The 19,866-nt window shown below is 45.0% G+C and overlaps 1 protein-coding gene across 1 annotated transcript; it reads left to right on the plus strand.

The window, feature by feature from the left end:
- The first annotated feature begins 2,030 nt into the window (after positions 1-2,030).
- On the plus strand, positions 2,031-17,825 carry LOC115831477 (translation initiation factor IF-2-like). Its single transcript, XM_030799768.1, has 3 exons — positions 2,031-2,038; positions 2,130-2,634; positions 17,470-17,825. The coding sequence occupies exons 1-3, from the start codon at positions 2,031-2,033 to the stop codon at positions 17,551-17,553; spliced, it is 597 nt and encodes a 198-aa protein (XP_030655628.1). The 3' UTR covers positions 17,554-17,825.
- Positions 17,826-19,866: the final 2,041 nt, after the last annotated feature.

Genomic DNA, 19,866 nt, shown 5'->3' on the forward strand with positions numbered 1-19,866 from the left:
CATGGAAATAGTAAACTGACATGGTGCACTGGTGAGCGTGTCTTATGGAAAGCTGCTTTCACCCTGTCCCTGTTTCAGCTAGTCATCAATTTGGTCTGGTGTCCAAGCTCCACCTCTGGAGTCCAGTTCCACCTCCTAACTCAGTGTGGGCTTTATTACCTGGCTTGCCTTTTTGAAGTGGCCTCACATGGCAGAGAGAAAGCTAGAGACCTCTCTGGGGCCTCTTCTCATAAATACACTAATTCTATTAAATCAGGGCACAGTTTTATGACCTTATGTGACCTTAATTACTTCCCATAAATCCTTTTTTTTTTTTTTTTGGAGACAGAGTCTTGCTCTGTCACCCTGGCTGGAGTGCAGTGGCATGATCTTGGCTCACTGCAAGCTCCACCTCCCGAGTTCAAGCAATTCTCCTTCCTCAGCCTCCTGAGTAGCTGGGACTACAGGCGCGCACCACCACGCCTGGCTAATTTTAGTTTGTTTGGTTTTTTTGAGACTGAGTCTTGCCTTGTTGCCTAGGCTGGAGTACAGTGGCATGATCTCGGCTCACTGCAACCTCCACCTCCTGGTTCCAGTGATTGTCCTGCCCCAGCCTCCCAAAGTAGCTGAGATTACAGGCATGCACCACTGCACCCGGGTGATTTTTGTATTTTAGTAGATATGGAGTTTCATGATGTTCCCAGGCTGGTCTCGAACCCCTGACTTCAAATGATCAACCCGCCTCGGCCTCCCAAAGTGCTGGGATTAAATGCGTGAGCCATCATGCCTGGGCAATTTTTGTATCTTTTTAGTAGAGACAGAGTTTCACCATGTTGGCCAGGCTGATCTCGAACTCCACCCGCCTTGGCGGACGGAGTGATCTGCCCGCCTTGGACTCCCACAGCGTTGGGATTAGTGGCGTGAGCCACTGCACCTGGTCAAATCCCTTCTTTTATTTTTTACTTTTTAATTTTTTTTTTCTTTTGAGATGGAGTTTCGCTCTTGTTGCCCAGATTGGAATGCAATGGTGTGATCTCGGTTCACTGCAACCTCTGCCTCCTGGGTTCAAGTGATTCTCCTCTCTCAGGCTCCTGAGTAGCTGGAATTACAGGTGTGCACCACCACACCCTGCTAGTTTTTGTATTTTTAGTAGAGACGGGGTTTCACCATGTTGGTCAGGCTGGTCTCAAACTCCTAACCTTAGGTGATCCACCTGCCTTGGCCTCCCAAAGTGTTGGGATTACAGGTGTGAGCCACCATGCCCGGCCCAAATTTCTTCTTGAAATAACATTTTATTTATTTATTTATTTATTTATTTATTTATTTATTTATTTATTTATTTTTTGAGACAGAGTCTTGCTGTCGCCCAGGCTGGAGTGCAATGGCGCGATCTCAGCTCACTGCAGGCTCCACCCTCCGGGGTTCACGCCATTCTCCTGCCTCAGCCTCCCGAGTAGCTGGGACTACAGGCGCCCGCCACCTCGCCCGGCTAATTTTTTGTATTTTTAGTAGAGACAGGGTTTCACTGTGTTAGCCAGGATGGTCTCGATCCCCTGACCTCGTGATCTGCCCTCCTCGGCCTCCCAAAGTGCTGGGATTACAGGCGTGAGCCTCCGCGCCCGGCCTTGAAATAACATTTTAAATGAATAAAATAAAAGATGTATACTCAACAAATTAGGAACAGAAACTTCCTCAACCTAAATGAAGAGCATCTATTAACAACTCACAGCTAATACTTTGTGTTTGTGTGTATATTTTATGTACATATATAACATCTCTCCCTATGGCCTTCCGGCCTGGAGTTTTCATCATGTCGCTTCCTGGATGAAGGAACCTGGAGGGGTGAGGGGCAGAGGTTGGGGGTGATGGAGAAGAGAACCTAAAAGGGACTTAGGTAGGGGGTTCAGAGAAGCCGACTGGCGTGATGCTTTGCCGGGATTCCTATTCCTATTCCTCCCACCTCAGGCCCCCTTCTAGTCCCCTCAGCCAAAAGCCTCTCGTTTCCAAGGGCCGAGATAGAGACAGAGACAGCGAGATACACAGAGACAGAAATGCCAAGGTATCAACATCCCTCTCCCCTTTCTGTCCCGTCCCATCTCTCTGACGGATACCATCACTCAGCCAATGGCGCTCACGATGTGCCCCTGAAGGGCCAATGAGCGCCAGAGGAGGGCGGAAGATTCCCCGCCCCCACTTCCTGGCGTGGTTGAGTCGCGCCGGAAGGTCGAGGCTGGGGGAGCCGCCGTTGGCTCTGATGCTCCTGGGGGTGGGGGCACGAGTGGGCAGGGTGATGGTGAGGCAGACGTGGCGGCCCCGACCCGGCGACCTCGAGGGAGCGCCCGGCTGAGAGGCGGGAGGCCGAGGGGCCCGGGGAGCGGGCGCCGCCGAGGGCCCTGGAAGCGGCAGGGCTGGGGGAGAGGGGACGCGTGTGTGGGGCACGGGGACCCCAGCCCAGCTCCCACTTGCAGACCTGGCCCGCGGGCTGCCGGCCGAGTGGCCGGGGGGCCTGGCTGCCCAGGAGACGGGCCGGGGCCGCGGCCGGGGGCGCGGAGCGGACATAGGGGCGCCCGGCCGAGCCGAGGTGGGACGGACCGACGCAGAGAGGAGGGGAAGCCGCCTGGCCTGAAGATCCCGTCTCTAAGGTCCCATTCTGAGGTACTGAATGTTAGGAGCACTACATATCTCTTTTTTTTTTTTTTTTTTTTTTTTTTTTTTTTTTTTTTTTTTTGAGACAGGGTCTCCCTCTGTCATCCAGGCTGGAGTGCGGTGGCACTTGGATCACTGCAACCTCCAGCCCCCTCACCCCCGGGCCAAGCAATCCTCCCACCTCAGCTTCTCGAGTAGCTGGGACTACAGGTGCGCACTACCACAGCTGGCTATTTTTGTGTATTTTTAGTAGAGACGGGGTCTTGCCATGTTGCCCAGGCTGATCTTGAACTCCTGAGCTCAAGTGATCCTGTGGCCTTGGCCTCCCAAAGTGCTGGGATTACAGGCATGCGCCACTGTGCCCAGCCCCCTGGAGTACTACATATCTCTTTTCGGGAACAAAATTCAGCCCAGAACAGGTGTATGTCATTTATCATGGGTACTAGACCCTCAACACCTATACATAGGAAATGAAAATTGATAGCATGAATTAAAGTAGATTATTTCTTTAGCGTCTCATGTGTTTATCTTTAACAAGATTTTTGTTTTATCTTTGAAACTTTTTTTTGAGACGGAGTCTTTGCTCTTTCGTCCAGGTTGGAGTGCAGTGGCGCGACCTCTGCTCACTGCAACCTCCGCCTCCGGGGTTCAAGCGATTCTCCTGCCTCAGCTTCCCCAGTAGCTTGGATTACAGGCGCCTGCCACCACACGTGGCTAATTTTTGTATTTTTAGTAGAGACGGGCTTTCATCATGTTGGCCAGGCTGGTCTCGAACTCCTGACCACACGTGATCCGCCCGCCTTGGCCTCCCAAATTGCTAGGATTACAGCTGTGAGTCACCGAGCCCGGCTCATACTGTTGGTTTCCTCTGCAGACTTATTTCCTCTTTTGCTCCTAAAAACATTAGTATTTGCCTTCCCTTGACCCTTTCTCCTCTCATCTTGTGCAGTTTCTGAGGAGCATTTCTAAAAAATTATCAATCTTCTGTTTATACTTCTTCATTTGGGGAAGTACCTCAGCATCTACCCATAATTATCTGTGTCTCAATTATGTCCAGTCTACAGTAAATGTTCTCATTCTGTGGCCACTCAGGTCTTTAAAAAAATAATCTTTAGGGCCAGGTGTGGTGGCTCACACCTGTAATCCCAGGGCTTTGGGAGGCTGAGGCGGGAGGATCACGAGATCAGGAGATCGAGACCATCCTGGCTAACACGGTGAAACCCCGTCTCTACTAAAAATACAAAAAAAAAAAAATTAGCGGGGAGTGGTGGCGGGCGCCTGTAGTCCCAGCTACTCGGAAGGCTGAGGCAGGAGAATGGCGTGAACCCGGGAGGCGGAGCTTGCAGTGGGCCGAGATCGCGCCACTGCACTCCAGCCTGAGCGACAGAGCAAGACTCAGCCTCAAAAAAAAAAAAAATCTTTACTTTAGAATCTTACCAAGAGTTTTGTGAAAGCTCACATAAATTATATTCACATATTTATTTTCTCAGAGAATTTGGGTGAACTGGTGTGATGTGATTTCCACTTTTAGAATCCATGTTGTCTCTTCCTCAGAAGGTTATTCATGCTGATATGTCTTCTGAGCCCATCTTTGTTAGAGATTTGCCAGTCTGGGCAGTTTGAAGTTGCAGCCTACTTGAGTGGATGGGAGTTACTTTGATGACAGCATTTTTTTGTTCATTTTTGTTCAGCACATATTTGTTGAGTACCTAATATGCCAGAAGTTGTGCAAGGAAAATGTTGATGAAGGAAAAGTGGATTCTATCCTCCTGGGATTTAGAGAAGGTCACTCATATGACCGTCAGCTAATATGTTCTGCCCTGCAGTTTAATAATTTATACTTAAATGCCTTTAAAACACAGAGAGGGGGCCGGTCGTGGTGGCTAACGCCTGAAATCCCAGCACTTTGGGAGGCCGAGGTGGGCTGATCACTTGAGGTCAGGAGTTTGAGACCAGCCTGGGCAACACAGTGAAACTCCATCTCTACTAAAAATACAAAAATTAGCCGGATGTGGTGGCACACGCCTGTAATCCCAGCTACTTGGGAGGCTGAGGTGGGAGAATCTCTTGAACCTGGGCAACAGAGCTTGCAGTGAGCCGAGATGGTGCCACTGCACTCCAGCCTGGGCAACAGAGCGAGACTGTCTCAAAAAGCAAACAAACAAAAAAAACCCATAGAGACTATTTTGGGTCTTCATGACTACCTGACATCTGACATATCAGTTTGAGGAATTTAGTATATTTAATGATGAATTTGATTCACTATTAGTGATTTGTATGTTTTAAAGAGTAATTTAGATAGTGATTTCCCATCTTCCCCAGTAAATATTGAAGCAAATAAGAATTATATATATCAGCTGTCTTGCCTTTTATCCACTGTTTATATCCTGTTTATCAAGTGACCCATCCAGTTTTATTTGGCATCTAGCTTTTTATATATTTAAACTGTCTCTGAGGTCGCTTTGCATTTTCTTTTTTTTCTTTTTTTTGAGATGGAGTTTTGCTTTTGTCGCTCAGGCTGGAGTGCAGTCTTGGCTCACTGCAACCTCTGACTCCCAGGTTCAAGCAATTCTCCTGCCTCAGCCTCCGAAGCAGCTGTGAGTTCGGGCATGTGCCACTACACCTGGCTAATTTTTGTAAGTTTTTTTTTTTTTTTTTTTAATAGAGAGAGAATTTCACCATGTTGGTCAGGCTGGTCTTGAACTCCTAACTTCAAATGATCTGCCTCCCCTCAGCCTCCCAAAGTGCTGGGATTACAGGTGTGAGCTACTGTGCCCGGCTTGCATCATTTTCTTGGAAGCTTTTTTTTTTTTTTTTTGAGACAGAGTCTTGCTCTGTTGCCCAGGCTGGAATGCAATCATGGGATCTTGGCTCCCAGCACCCTCTGCCTCTGGGTTCAAGTGATTCTCCTTCCTCAGCCTCCCAAGTAGCTGGGACTACAGGCGTGTGCCACCACACCGGGTAATGTTTGTATTTTTAGTAGAGTCAAGGTTTCACCATGTTGGCCGGGCTGGTCTCGAACTCTTGACCTCATGTGATCCATCCACCTTGGTCTCCCAAAGTGCTGGGATTACAGGCGTAAGCTACCGCACCTGGCCTCTTGTAAGGTTTTAATTGTTGCTTTGCCTGCATAGGTCTTAGTGCCCCTGACCACTTTATGGTCTTTTATTGTTTTTCCTCATTTCAACTATTCTTCTGTTTTGAGGAAAGTTTTTCATCCCACTTCCCCCTTTCCATGCTCGTTAGAAATTTAAGATTTTTGGTTGAGGCTGGGCATGGTGGATCACACCTGTAATCCCAGAGTTTTAGGAGGCCAAGGCAGGAAGATTGCTTCAGGCCAGCAGTTCTAGACCAGCCTGGGCAACAGAGTGAGACCCCTGTCTCTACAAAAAATAAAAACAATTAGCTGAGGATGGTGGCACACGCCTATAGTCCTCATTACTCAGGAGGCTGAGGCAAGAGGATCACTTGATTGAGCCTAAGAGTTTGAGGTTACAGTGAGCTCTGATCATACCACTGCCCTCCAGCAGCCTGGGTGACAGTGAGACCCTGTCTCTAAAAAAAATAAAATAAAAATTTTGGTTGGGCACCTGTTTTGATCTATTGCTCTTAGTAAAATATTTAAAAGTCCATCCATATCTATGCTTTGTATGGCACATTTGCTTTTTTTATTTTTATTTTTATTTTTGAGACAGGGTCTTGCTCTGTCACCCAGGCTGGAATGCAGTGGTGCAATCATGGCTCAGTGTAGCCTCAACCTCCTGGGCTCAAGTGACCCTCCCACCTCAGCCTCCCAAGTAGCTAGGACTAAAACTATGCGCCACCATGCCCAGCTACTTTAAAAAATTTTTTTTTTTTTTTTTTTTTGAGACGGAGTCTCGCTCTGTCGCCCAGGCTGGAGTGCAGTGGCGCGATCTCGGCTCACTGCAAGCTCCGCCTCCCGGGTTCACACCATTCTCCTGCCTCAGCCTCCCACGTAGCTGGGACTACAGGGGCCCGCCACCACGCCCGGCTAATTTTTTGTATTTTTTAGTAGAGACGGGGTTTCACTGTGTTAGCCAGGATGGTCTCGATCTCCTGACCTCGTGATCCACCCGCCTCAGCCTCCCAAAGTGCGGGGATTACAGGCGTGAGCCACCATGCCCAGCCTCTTAAAATTTTTTTGTAGAAATTGAGTCTTATTATATTGCCCAGGCTGGTCTCAAATTCCTGAGCTCAAGTAATCCTCCCACCTCAGCCTTCCAAAGTGTTGGGATTACAGGTGTGAGCCACTGTTCCTTGCTATTTTTTTTTTTTTTTGTAGAGATGTGATCTCCTTATGTTGCCCAGCCTGGTCTTGAACTCCTGGGCTCAAGCAATCCTCTCTCCTTAGCCTCTGGAAGTGCTGGGAGTACAGGTGTGAGCCACCGCACCTGGCCCTAAACATTCTTGTGTAAGTTTTTGTTTGGATACCTGTTTTCAGTTCTCTTGGGTATATTCCTAAGATTAGAATTGCTGGGTGATACGGTAACTCTAACTTTTAGTAACCACCAAAACTATTTTCCAAAGCAGCTGGACGATTTTGTATTTTTAGCAGCATATGAAGGTGCCAGTTTCTCCACAGTCTTGCCAACACTTTGTAATTGTCTTTTTTTATTTTTTGATTATAGCATCCTAATGGATGTCAAGTGGTATATCATTGTGGTTTTGAATTGAATTTTCCTGATGACTAATTATAAGATATCTCCCTCCCCTCCCTCCCTCCCTCCCTCCCTTCACTCCCTCCTTCCCTCCCTCCCTTCGCTCCCTCCTTCCCTCCTTTCCCTCCCTCCCTCCCTTCCTTCTTTCCTTTTTCTTTTTTTTCATTTTGACAAAGTGTTCCTCTGTAGCCCAGACTGTAGTGCAGTGGCACGATCACAGCTTACTGCAGCTATGACCTACTGGGCTCAAGCGATCCTCTCACCTCAGCCTCCCAAGTAGCTGGGACCCCAGCTGGTTATTTATTTATTTATTTATTTTTTGAGACGGAGTCTCACTCTGTCACACAGACTGGAGTGCAATGGTGTGACCTCAGCTCACTGTAGCCTCTGCCTCCTGGGTTCAAGAGATTCTCCTCCCTCAGCCTCCCAAGGAGCTGGGTCTACAGGCCCTCGGCTAATTTTTGTCTTTTTAGTAGAGACGGGGTTTCAGCATTTTGGCCAGGCTGGTCTCAAACTCCTGACCTCACGTGATCAGCCCGCCTCAGCCTCCCAAAGTGCTGGGATTAAAGGCATGACCACTGTACCTGGCCTTTTTGTATATTTTGTAGAGATGGGGTTTTGCCATGTTGTCCAGGCTGGTCTCAAACTCCTTAGCTCAAGCAGTTCCCCCACCTTGGCCTCCCAAAGTGTTGGGATTACAGGCCTGATCCCCTGTGCTCAACCTGATGAGATCTTTTCATGTGCTTATTGGCCATTCATATATCTTCTTTGGAGAAATGTCTATTTAAATTCTCTGCACATTTTAATTTTATTTTTATACATCTATTTTTTAGGCGAGGTCTTGCTCTGTCACTCTGGCTAGAGGGCAGTGGCCAATCATAGTTTTCTTTTTCTTTTTCTTTTTTTTGAGATGGAATCTTGCTCTGTCACCCAGGCTGGAGTTCATTGGCACTATCTTGGCTCACTGCAATCTCTGCCTCCTGGGTTCAAGTGATTCTCTGCCCCAGGCTCCCAAGTAGCTGGGATTACAGGCACCCACCACCATGCCCAGCTAATTTTTGTATTTTTAGTAGAGACGGGGTTTCACCATCTTGGCCAGTTTGGTCGTGAACTCCTGACCTCATGATCCACCCACCTTGGCCTCCCAAAGTGCTAGGATTACAGGCGTGAACCACCGCACCCGCCCAATCATAGTTTCTATAACCTCAAACTCTTGGACTCAAGGGTTCCTTCTGCCTCAGGCTCCTGAGTAGCTAGAACTACAGGTGTGTGCCACCATGCCTGGCTAATTGTTTTATTATTATTATTATTATTATTATTATTAATTCTTTTTGTAGAGACAGGGTCTTGCTATATTGCTGTGGCAGGTCTCAAAATCCTTGCCTCAAACGATCCTCTCCTTCTGGTGGGAGCCACCGTGCTCAGCCTTTGCCCATTTTAAAATTGGATTCTCTTTTTATTGTTGAGTTGTAAGAGTTCTTTAAATATACTAGACACAAATCCCTTGTGAGATACATGATTTGCAAATATTTTCTCCCATCTATGGGTTGTGTTTTCAATTTCTTGATGGTGTCCTTTAACGTACAAAATGTTATAATTTTGATGAAGTCCAATTTACTTGTTTTTTCTTTTGTTGCAAGTGGTTTTGATGTCAAGCCACCAAATGAAATGAAGATTAGCTTTTGTTTTCGTCTAGGAATTTTATGGTTTTAGCTGTTACATTTAGGTCTATAATCCATGTTTAAATTTAATTAGAATTAATTTTTGTGTATGGTGTGAGATACAGTGGTCCAACTTCATTCTACTGCATGTGAATATTCAGTTGTCCCAGCATGGTTTGTTGAAAAGACCATTATTTGTTTCTTGTAGAGATGGGGTCTTGCTTTGTTGCCCAGGCTAGTCTCAAACTCCTGGCCTCAAGCAATCCTCCTGCTTCGGCCTCCCAAAGTGCTGGGATTACAGGTGTCAGCCACAGCACTTGGCTTAAAAAGACCATTCTTTCCTCCACTGAATTGTCTTGGCATTCTTGTCAAAAAATCAATTGACTGTCAGTGTAAGGGTTTATTTTTGAACCCACAATTATATTCCATTGATCTGTATGTTTATCCTTATACCACTACCACACTGTCTTGATTTCTGTAGCTTTGAATTATGTTTTCAAATCAGGAAGTGTGAGTCCTCCAACTTTGTTTTTCCTTTTCAAGATTCTTTTGGGTACACTGGGATCCCATTGGTTCTGTAGATCAATTTAGGGAATATTGCCATTTTAACAGTGTTACATCTTCTGATCCATTCTCATCCATGAACATAGGATGTCTTTCCTTTTTTTTTTTTTTTTTTTTTGAGACACAGTTTTGCTTTGTCATCCAGGCTGGAGTGAAGTACAGTAGTGCAATCACAGCTCACTGCAGCCTTAAGTATCTTCCCTCCTCAGCCCCCCAAGCAGCTAGGACTACAAGTGCATGCCACCACACCTAGCTCATTTTTGTATTTTTTGTAGAGACGAGGTCTTGCCACGTTGCCTAGTCTGATCTTGACTGATCCTGAACTTCTGGGCTCAAGCAGTCCACCCACTTCAGTCTACCAAAGTGCTGGGATTACAGGTGTGAGCCATCACACCTGGCCTTTCCATTTAGTTAGGATTTCTTTAACTTCTTTTGGCAATTTTTATATATTTCAGAGTATAAGATTGTCACTGCTTTTGTTAAATTTATTTCTGATTATTCTTTTTTTGTTTTGAGACGGAGTCTCATTCTGTCATTCAGGCTACAGTGCAGTGGTGCGATCTCGGCTCACTGCAACCTCTGCTCCCAGGTTCAAGCGATTCCGCTGCCTCAACCTCCTGAGTAGCTGGGATTACAGGCACCCGCCACCACACCTAGCTAATTTTTGTATTTTAGTAGAGACAGGGTTTCACTATGTTGGCTAGGCTAGTCTCGAACTCCTGACCTCAAGTGATCCGCCTGCCTTGGCCTCCCAAAGTGCTGGGATTACAGGTGTGAGCCATTGTGTCTGGCTGGCTATGTGTGTTTTCTTTTTTTTTTTGGATACTATTGTAAGTGGAATTTTTAAAAACTTTTCATGTTCAGATTGCTTATTGCTTGTGGATAGAAATACAGTTACTACTTATATGTTGAGCTTGTATCCTATAACTGTGTTGGATGTGTTTATTGGCTCTAATAGTTTATTTGTGGGATTTTCTATATACAAGATTGTATCATCTGCAAATAAAGGTAGTTTTACTTCTTTTTTTTAAGCCTGAGTGATTTTTATTTCTTTTTCTTGCCTATTTGCCCTGGCCAGAACCTTCAGTGCAGTGTTGAACAGAGTGGTAAGAGCGGATATCCTTGTTTTGTTCTTGACCTGAGGGAGAAAGCATTCAGGCTTTCTCCATTAAGTATGATTTTAGCTATGGGGTTTTTTAGGTATTCTTTTTTTTCCCCCATAGGTATTTTTTATTAGGTTGAAGGTGTTTTCTTCAATTCCTACTTTGTTGAGTGTTTTTATCATGAAAGCATGTTGGATTTTGTCAAGTGCTTTTTCTGCATCTATTCAAATGATCATGTGGTTTGTATCCTTTATTAATACCGTGTATTACATTAATTGATTTTCAGAAGTTAAGCCAACCTTGAATCCCTGGGATTAAGTCATACTTAGCAATGGTGTATAAGGCTTTTTATATGTTGCTGGATTCATTTTGCTTTGTTGAGGACTTTTACATCTGTATTCATAAGATATATTGGTCTGTAGTTGTCTTATGATATCTTTGTCTGGTTTTGGCATCAGAGTAATAATGGCTTTATTGAATGAGTTGAGATGTGTTCTTGGCTTCATCTTGAACCGATTTTGGTTTAACTTTGAACATTCATTTAGCAAGAGTAAATTCTAATTGCCTAATTACTGAATGAAGATAATAATTAAAGGTATAACTGTTTTTTGGTTTGTTTGTTTTGAGATGGAGTCTCGCTCTGTTGCCCAGGCTAGAGTGCAGTGGTGTGATCTCGGCTCACTGCAACCTCCACTTCCCAGGTTCAAATGATTCTCATGCCTCAGCCTCCCAAGTAGCTAGGATTACAGGCCCCTGCCACCACACTCAGCTAATTTTTGTTTTTAGTAGACTAAAAATACAGAAATTTTATCATGTTGGTCAGGCTGGTCTCGAACTCCTGACTTCAAGTGATCCTCCCATCTCAGCCTCCTCAAGTGCTGGGATTACAGGTGTGAGCCACCACACCCAGCCTTTTTGTTTATGTTTGTTTTAGAGATAGGGTCTTCCTATGTTGCCTAGGCTGGAGTACAGTGGCCTATGTTTTCAAGCACTCCTCCTGCCTCAGCCTCCCAAGTAGCTGGGACTAGAGGCACATGGCACACCCAGCTTGGTTGCCTTCCCCCCACTCCCCAACCTGTGAGACAGGGTCTTGCTATTTGTCCAGACTAGTCTAGAACTCCTAGGCTCAAGTAGTCTCTCCACCTCAGCCTCCCAAGTAGCTAGGATTACAGGCACATGCCACCACACTTGGCAGTCAACTGTTTAAAAAACATCTATTATTTAACATTCGGGGTAGAGGTTCCAAGTATAGAACTTTAGATCCTTACTGCCTGCTTGGTTCCCTGGATTTTTTCTCCTAGTTTTATTTGGGATACGTACTTCATTATTTCATTTTGGTTATGCCATAAATAACACTAGCATTCCTGGGATGATTTAGGCAAGCTTCAGAAAAGAGGCCAGAAGTAAATGGAATTGGAAGGATAAAGCCACTAAAATTTTTTCATTGTTCTCTGATCATTTTTTAGCTTTGGATTTTTTGATCATTTAACGTATCAATGAGTAGAAAGGATTTTTCTTGACTACCACATAGCTTATAAAGTGACCGAGTATTCTTTCCTTAGAGATTCTACAGTGTTTAACATTCATTAGGTACTCAGTATGTTTATGAATGAATATATATTAATGGTAGGGCTTTAATAGGGTCTTATTTTGTTGTAACCGAGTGAGTTAGAGAGAAATGCCACACTTTGAGACAAATTCAGGAGTCCTTTATTAGCCGGTGACCGAGAGATGGCTAACGCTTGAAATCCTCTCGGCCCCGAAGAAGGGGCTAGATTTTCTTTTATACTTTGGTTTAGAGAAGGGAGGGTGAGCCTAACTGTAGCAGTCTTACAGAAGTAAAAACAGGCAAAAAGTTAAAAGGACAGATGGTTACAGGAAAAACAAACAGTTCCAGGTGCAGGGGCTTTAAATTCATCACAAGGTGATAGGTGTGGGGGCTCTGGGTGTTATCTGCGGGACACAAATGCGGGGGCTTTAGAGTGCTATCACCCAAGTGAATTCCTGGGAACTGTGGACACAGCTTGCCACAGTACCTTATCAGTTAATTGCACTGTTTGAAGTGCTGAGAGTCAGCTTGCACAAGTTAAGACCTTGAGGAAGGGGGTGGGTAAGGAGCCCTCAATGTCTTGCAAATGAAGGAGCCAAATGGAGTCCGTCTGGCTCTTTCAGCTAGGAGACAGTCAATCAAGTTAATACAAGTTAATTTATCACAATTTTACTGAAAATTGAAGACAATCATTCAAATTTGGATTACAAGTATTTGTGTTATAAGCATTTAATGCACTGGCCTAAATTTTTTTTTTTTTTTTTTTTTTTGAGACGGAGTCTCGCTCTGTCACCCAGGTTGGAGTGCAGTGGCGCGATCTCGGCTCACTGCAAGCTCCGCCTCCCGGGTTCACGCCATTCTCCTGCCTCAGCCTCTCCGAGTAGCTGGGACTACAGGCGCCCGCCACCACGCCCGGCTAATTTTTTTGTATTTTTAGTAGAGACGGAGTTTCACCGTGGTCTCGATCTCCTGACCTCGTGATCTGCCCGCCTCGGCCTCCCAAAGTGCTGGGATTACAAGCGCGAGCCACCGTGCCCGGCCGCGCTGGCTTAAATATTAACAAGCATGGTCATATTTTGGCATTGCCATCGTATGTATTCTGGGAAGTGTGAGTAGGATTTGGAACTCGGTGTTCATTGATTCCAAACACCATACTCTTTTCCAATAAACTGTATATTTAAAGTGAGAAAAAATAGGTTTTTCTATTGGATTTAGTATTAAAATTCTCTTATTCTTCTAGAGATAGCACGAGGCAAGTTCTCCCTATGGAATTTATGGGGTTGGGTAGGGATGGGAGGGAGACCATGTCTCAGTACATTGTACTTTTCTGCTCCTTCACTCTTCTGTTTTTATTTTGTTTTGTTTTGTTTTTGTGACAAATCTTGCTGTGCTGCCCAGGCTGGAGTGCAGTGGCACAATCTCACTGTGCACAAGGCTCACTGCAGCCTTGACCTCTTAGGCTCAAGAGATCCTCCCTTCTCAGCCTCTTGAGTAGCTGGGACCACAGGCTTGCACCACTATTCCTGGCTAATTATTGTATTTTTTTTTTTGAGACGGAGTCTCGCTCTGTTGCCAAGGCTGGAGTGCAGTGGCGCAATCTTGGCTCACTGCAAGCTCCGCCTCCCGGGTTCACGCCATTCTCCTGCCTCAGCCTCTCCGAGTAGCTGGGACTACAGGCGCCCGCCACCACACCCAGCTAATTTTTTGTATTTTTTTGTATTTTTTTTTTTTTAGTAGAGACAGGGTTTCACTGTGGTCTCGATCTCCTTACCTCGTGATCCGCCCGCCTCGGCCTCCCAAAGTGCTGGGATTACAGGCGTGAGCCACCGCGCTTGGCCTGTATTTTTTTTTGTAGAGACAGGGTTTCACCTGTTGCCCAGGCTGGTCTTGACTCCTGAGCTCAAGCAATTTTTTTTTTTTCCGACGGGGTTTCACTCTTGTCATGCAGACTGGAGTGCAATGGCATGATCTTGGCTCATTGCAACCTCTGCCTCCCATGTTCAAGCAATTCTCCTGCCTCAGCCTCCCAAGTAGCTGGGATTACAGGCACCCACCACTACTACCTGCTAATTTTTGTATTTTTAGTAGAGACAGGGTTTCACCGTGTTGGTCAGGCTGGTCTAGAACTCCTGACCTCAAGTGATCTGCCTGCCTCAGCCTCCCAAAGTGCTGGGATTACAGGCATAAGCCACCGCGCCTGGCCTCAAGCGATCTTTTTGAAAGAGAAATTAGTATCACATATAGAATTCGAACATTCTAACCTCAGTTTGACTTTTGAAAGGAAGAAAAGTAGACAAAATTGATCCATTCTGGAGGAGCTACTTTGGAATGGCAGTACTTTAAATAACCGAGAACCTTTCACTATTAACTTTGTCATTTGCTTTATTCTTGTAACATACCAGAGTCTTATTCTCTAAAAAAGACAGAGTAGGCCGGGTGCAGTTGCTCACGCCTGTAATCCCACCACTTTGGGAGGCCGAGGTGGGTGGGTTATCTGAGGTCAGCAGTTTAAGCCTAGCCTGGCCAACATGGTGAAACATATTGTCATATTGTTTATGTTCTTAGAAACAGAATTTCCTGGCTGGGGATAGTGGCTGGTGTCTTTGGGAGGCCAAAGGTCAGGAGTTTGAGAGCAACCTGGACACCATAGCAAGACCCCATCTCTACAAAATTTTTTATTAAAAATTAGCCAGGGCCGAGTGTGGTGGCTTATGCCTGCACTTTGGGAGGCCGAGGTAGGCGGATCACCTGAGGTCAGGAGTTTGAGACCAGCCTGACCAACACGGAGAAACCCCATCTCTACTAAAAATACAAAATTAGCCGGGTGTGGTGGCGCATGCCTGTAATCTCAGCTATTTGAGAGGCTGAGGCAGGAGAATCGCTTGAACCCAGGAGGCAGAGGTTGTGGTGAGCCAAGATCATGCCATTGCACTCCAGCCTTGGTATCAAGAGCAAAAGTCGGTCTCAAAAAAAAAAAAAAAAAAAGATTAGCCAGGTATGGTAGTATGCTCCTGATCCTAGCTGCCTGGGAGACCTCCCACCTAGGATAGCTTTCCATTTCTCACCACTTGTTGGCTTTATCAGACTACGTGTTTTCCCATCCAGATTTGAAACAGCATCTTAATGTTTTACCTAATATTTATATTTTAACTAAATTTTAATGAGATGACACATTTCTATATATTTATTAATTATTTGCCTTTTATGTGAATTTCCTATTTCTATTAAGATTGTCATTTTTTCTTTTAACTTGTTTCTTTTTTTTGAGACAGAGTTTTGCTCTTGTTGCCCAGGCTGGAGTGCAATGGCGCGATCTTGGCTCACCGCAACCTCCACTTCCTGGGTTCAAGTGATTCTCCTGCCTCAGCCTCCCGTGTAGCTGGGATTACAGGCATGCTCCACCGCGACCGACTAATTTTCTATTTTTAGTAGAGACAGAATTTCTCCATGTTGTTCAGGTTCGTCTCGAACTCCCAACCTCAGGTGATCAGCCTGCCTTGGCCTCCCAAAGTGCTGGGATTACAGGTGTGAGTCACCATGCCCGGCCTCTCTAAATCTATTTCTGAGAGTTCTGTTACATATTCTGATGTTTAATCTTCAGTTATATGTATTAGATATCTTCCACCAAAATACAGTTTGCCTTTTAACTTTATTAGATTTTCTATTGTATGTTGACAAGTAGGTGATATCTTTGTGTCTTATCTAAGAAATGCTCCCTTCTTTAAGTCCCGAAGATGTTAAGTTTGGCTGTTCATATTTAGCAATTTGAAATACCAAAATTTTGTAATTATATCATGAAGAAGGAAACTAATTTTACTTTTTCCTTCTAAAGAACTGGCCAGTTTAGTACTATTGAACAGTTTAATTTTTTCCCCACGGATCTGATTAAAAGAAAATTTCCCGGTATCTTTTATGTATCTAGTTCTACGTTTTGAGGCTTTCTACAGTTTTGCAGCAAATCTGGCTATCTGGTAATGTGAATTTGCATCATGCCTTCTTCTTCCAAATTTCTTGCTGTTGGTCCTTTATTCCATGTGAACTTTTGGATCTGTTTCTCAGCTTTCATTAAAAATACTGTAGGCAATTTGATTGGAATTTCTTTGAATTTATAGATGTTCATGAGAATCACCATCTTTAAAAAATGTATCCTGCCATTTGTATAGATCTTCATGCTTTCAGGCGTTACAGTTTTCTCTTTTTTTTTTTTTTTTTTTTTTTGAGGTGGAGTCTTGCTCTGTCGCCCAGGCTGGAGTGCAGTGGCCCGATCTCAGCTCACTGCAAGCTCCGCCTTCCGGGTTCACGCCATTCTCCTGCCTCAGCCTCCCGAGTAGCTGGGACTACAGGCGCCCGCCACCGCGCCCAGCTAATTTTTTGTATTTTTAGTAGAGACTTGGTTTCACCATGGTCTCGATCTCCTGACCTCGTGATCCGCCCACCTCTGCCTCCCAAAGTGCTGGGATTACAGGCGTGAGCCACTGCGCCCGGCCTGCTGTTTTCTCTATAAAGATTTTTATTTATTTATTTTTTAATTTGAGAAGGAGTTTTGCTGTTGTTGCCCAGGCTGGAGTGCAATGGCACGATCTCGGCTCACTGCAACCTCCACCTCCCATGTTCAAGTGATTCTCCTGCCTCAGCCTCCCGAGTAGCTGGGATTACAGGCATGTGTCACCACGCCCGGCTGATTTTGTATTTTTAGTAGAGATGGAGTTTCTCCCTGTTGGTCAGGCTGGTCTCAAACTCCTGACCTCAGGTGATCCACCCGCCTCGGCCTCCCAAAGTGCTGGGATTACAGGCGTGAGCCACCACACCCGGTAAGATTTTTAATATATCATTAGTTTTGTTGGCGTTATGAATGGTACTTAACAATGAATATTTTCTACTTTTTTATTAGTTTTCAAATATTCTTTACTGAAGACTTTTGCTGAATTCTTTATTAGTTTTAATCTTAATGTTGGTTGGATTTCCTGTATATTCTTATATGTTTTATTTTAGCATGGACAATATTTTTATCTCTAGAGAAATTAATGCAATTTCAGAGAAATTGTGTGCCACAGGATCAGGATGCTGGAAGGCAGTTCCACTTAATTTGGGAAAGACCTATTTGAAAGTTTATATCCATGTGCATCCTGAGGAGTGAGGGGTGTCTGTCTCTGTCTGTCTTGGGTTTTTCTTGACACTAGAGTTAGTCTCTGCAAGGGCCTTTAGAAGTTAAATTCCATCCTCCACCCCCCAATCTGGTGTAGATATTACTGCTACTCTTGAATTTCACTCAATTTATTTCCTTTTAGGAGACTCAGGTCAGAATGGAAATGGGCTGCAGACAGGGCAGCTATTGTCAGCCGCTGGAACTGGCTTCAGGCTCATGTTTCTGACTTGGAATATCGAATTCGTCAGCAAACAGACATTTACAAACAGATATGTGCTAATAAGGTAAGGGATAGGTGTCTGGTGTTTTTTTAGTACAGCTGAAAACTATCATTATTGCTTTTCTCCCATTCCCTCCCACCTCTTTAATAATCCCCTCGCCATAATCCCCTTTTTTAACTATTTCAAGACAAACGGTTTAATGACCTGATATAGTGGTTTAATTTGTTTAAGAACCTGATGGGGCCACGTATGGTGGCTCACTCTGGTAATCCCAGCACTTTGGGAGGCCAAGGCAGGAGGATCATTTGAGCTCAGGAGTTCTAGACCAGCCTGGGCAACATAGTGAGACCTTGTCTTTACAAAAAATACAAAAATTAGCCGAGCATGATGGCATGTGCCTGTAGTCCTAGCTACTTAGGAGGCTGAAGTGGGAGGATCGCTTGAGCCCATGAAGTGGAGGTTGCAGTGAGCCGAGATTGTGCCACCACACTCCAGCCTGGGCAACTAAGACCCTATCTCATAAAAAGGAAAACACTATTAGAATATAATAGTTAATTGAACTTGTATTTAGAACAAAACAGTGCGGGTATCTGAGCTAACAGGAAACAAGAAAAATACTGTATAATGCAAGCAAGCCATTGATGTAACTGTCATATTTGTTAGATTTATGGAAAAGTGCCTACTATGTCTCAGCAGTGTTCTCCATAGTAGGGTCATAATGGTGAACAAAAATCCTACCTTCATGAAGCGTACATCCTTGTAAAGTATTTTTTATGTTAGCTTGGTATGGCTGAGCTCTATCTTTATCTAGACCCATGTCTTTATATAGACCCAGCACTTTGGGAGGGTGAGGCAGGCAATTCACCTGAGGTCAGGAGTTGAAGACCAGCCTGGCCAACATGGCAAAACCCTGTCTCTACCAAAAATACAAAAATCAGCTGGGTATGGGGTACGCGCCTGTAGTCCCAGCTACTCGGGAGGCTAAGGCATGAGAATCACTTGAACCCAGGAAGCGGAGGTTGTAATAAGCTGAGACTGTGCCACTGCACTTCAGCCTGGGTGAAAGTGAGACCCATGTCAAAAAAACAAAAATTAATTAAAAATAAATTTTTTGTAGAAAAGGGGTTCCACTATGTTCCCCAGGCTGATATCAAATTATTGGCCTCAAGCTATCTTCCCACCTTGGCCTCCCAAAGTGCTGGGATTACAGGCATGAGCCACAAGGCCCACCTAAATTTATATGTAAATAGCCATATGTGGCTAGTGGCTACTGTATCAGACCTCACAGTTCTGTACAGATAATGCACAGCACAGAGTAGCATACTATACACGCCCTACTAAATCTTGCTTTGCTCCCTTAACAGCACCTATGCATCTTGGAGATAGATTGTCCCAGTCTGCCTCATTTTTAAAAACTGCTGCATAATATCCTCTTGTAATCCACAAAGGCAATCCCAGACCCAGCCTGGAGAGCCATGGGTCATCACTTTTTACAACAAGCTCTAAAATCTTCCACATATACCATAACCAAGGCACTTCAAAACAACCCTAGGTTCCTGATTCTTCCACTGAAGTACCCAGGGCACCTCTGCTCCCTCCCTGCCCTCTCTGCAGTACGGCAGAGTGAACATAAAATGGTTTAATATAGGCTTCGCCTGGTGCGGGGACTCCCGCCTGTAATCCCAGTACTTTGGGAGACCAAGACAGGAGGATCACTTGCCAGGAGTTCAAAACCAGCCTTGGCAACAAAGTGAGGCCCGTCTCTACAAAAAAAAAAAAGAAGAGGTCCCTTTTTTTGTGAGATTGATGGATGTAGGGGAGCGGGCCTGTGAGTTGGAAGGGAGGCATTAAGGATCAGTCATTTACAGCAGCTTCCAAGGATGTTCAAGGCTAGAGATCCACAGGTGTATTTTCAGAAACTGAATTTCTTGGTGGGGCACAGTGGCTCATGCCTGTAATTCCAGCACTTTGGGAGGCCAAGGTGAGCGGATCACTTGAGATCAGGAGTTCAAGAGCAGCCTGGCCAACATAGTGAAACTGTTTTTACAAAAAAATATATAAAAATTAGCCGGGCATGGAGGTGGGCATCAGTAATCCCAGCTATTCGGGAGGCTGAGGCAGGAGAATCACTTGAACCCAGGAGGCAGAGGTTGCAGTGAGCTGAGATCACGCTACTGCACTCTAGCCTGGGCGACAGAGTGAGACTGTCTCAAAAAACAAAACAACAACAACAAAAAACTCAAAACAGGCCGGGCGCAGTGGCTAAGACCTGTAATCCCAGCCCTTTGGCAGGCTGGGGCGGGTGGATCACCTGAGGT

Source organism: Nomascus leucogenys, chromosome 19 (assembly GCF_006542625.1).
Source record: "Nomascus leucogenys isolate Asia chromosome 19, Asia_NLE_v1, whole genome shotgun sequence".
Taxonomy (NCBI): domain Eukaryota; kingdom Metazoa; phylum Chordata; class Mammalia; order Primates; family Hylobatidae; genus Nomascus; species Nomascus leucogenys.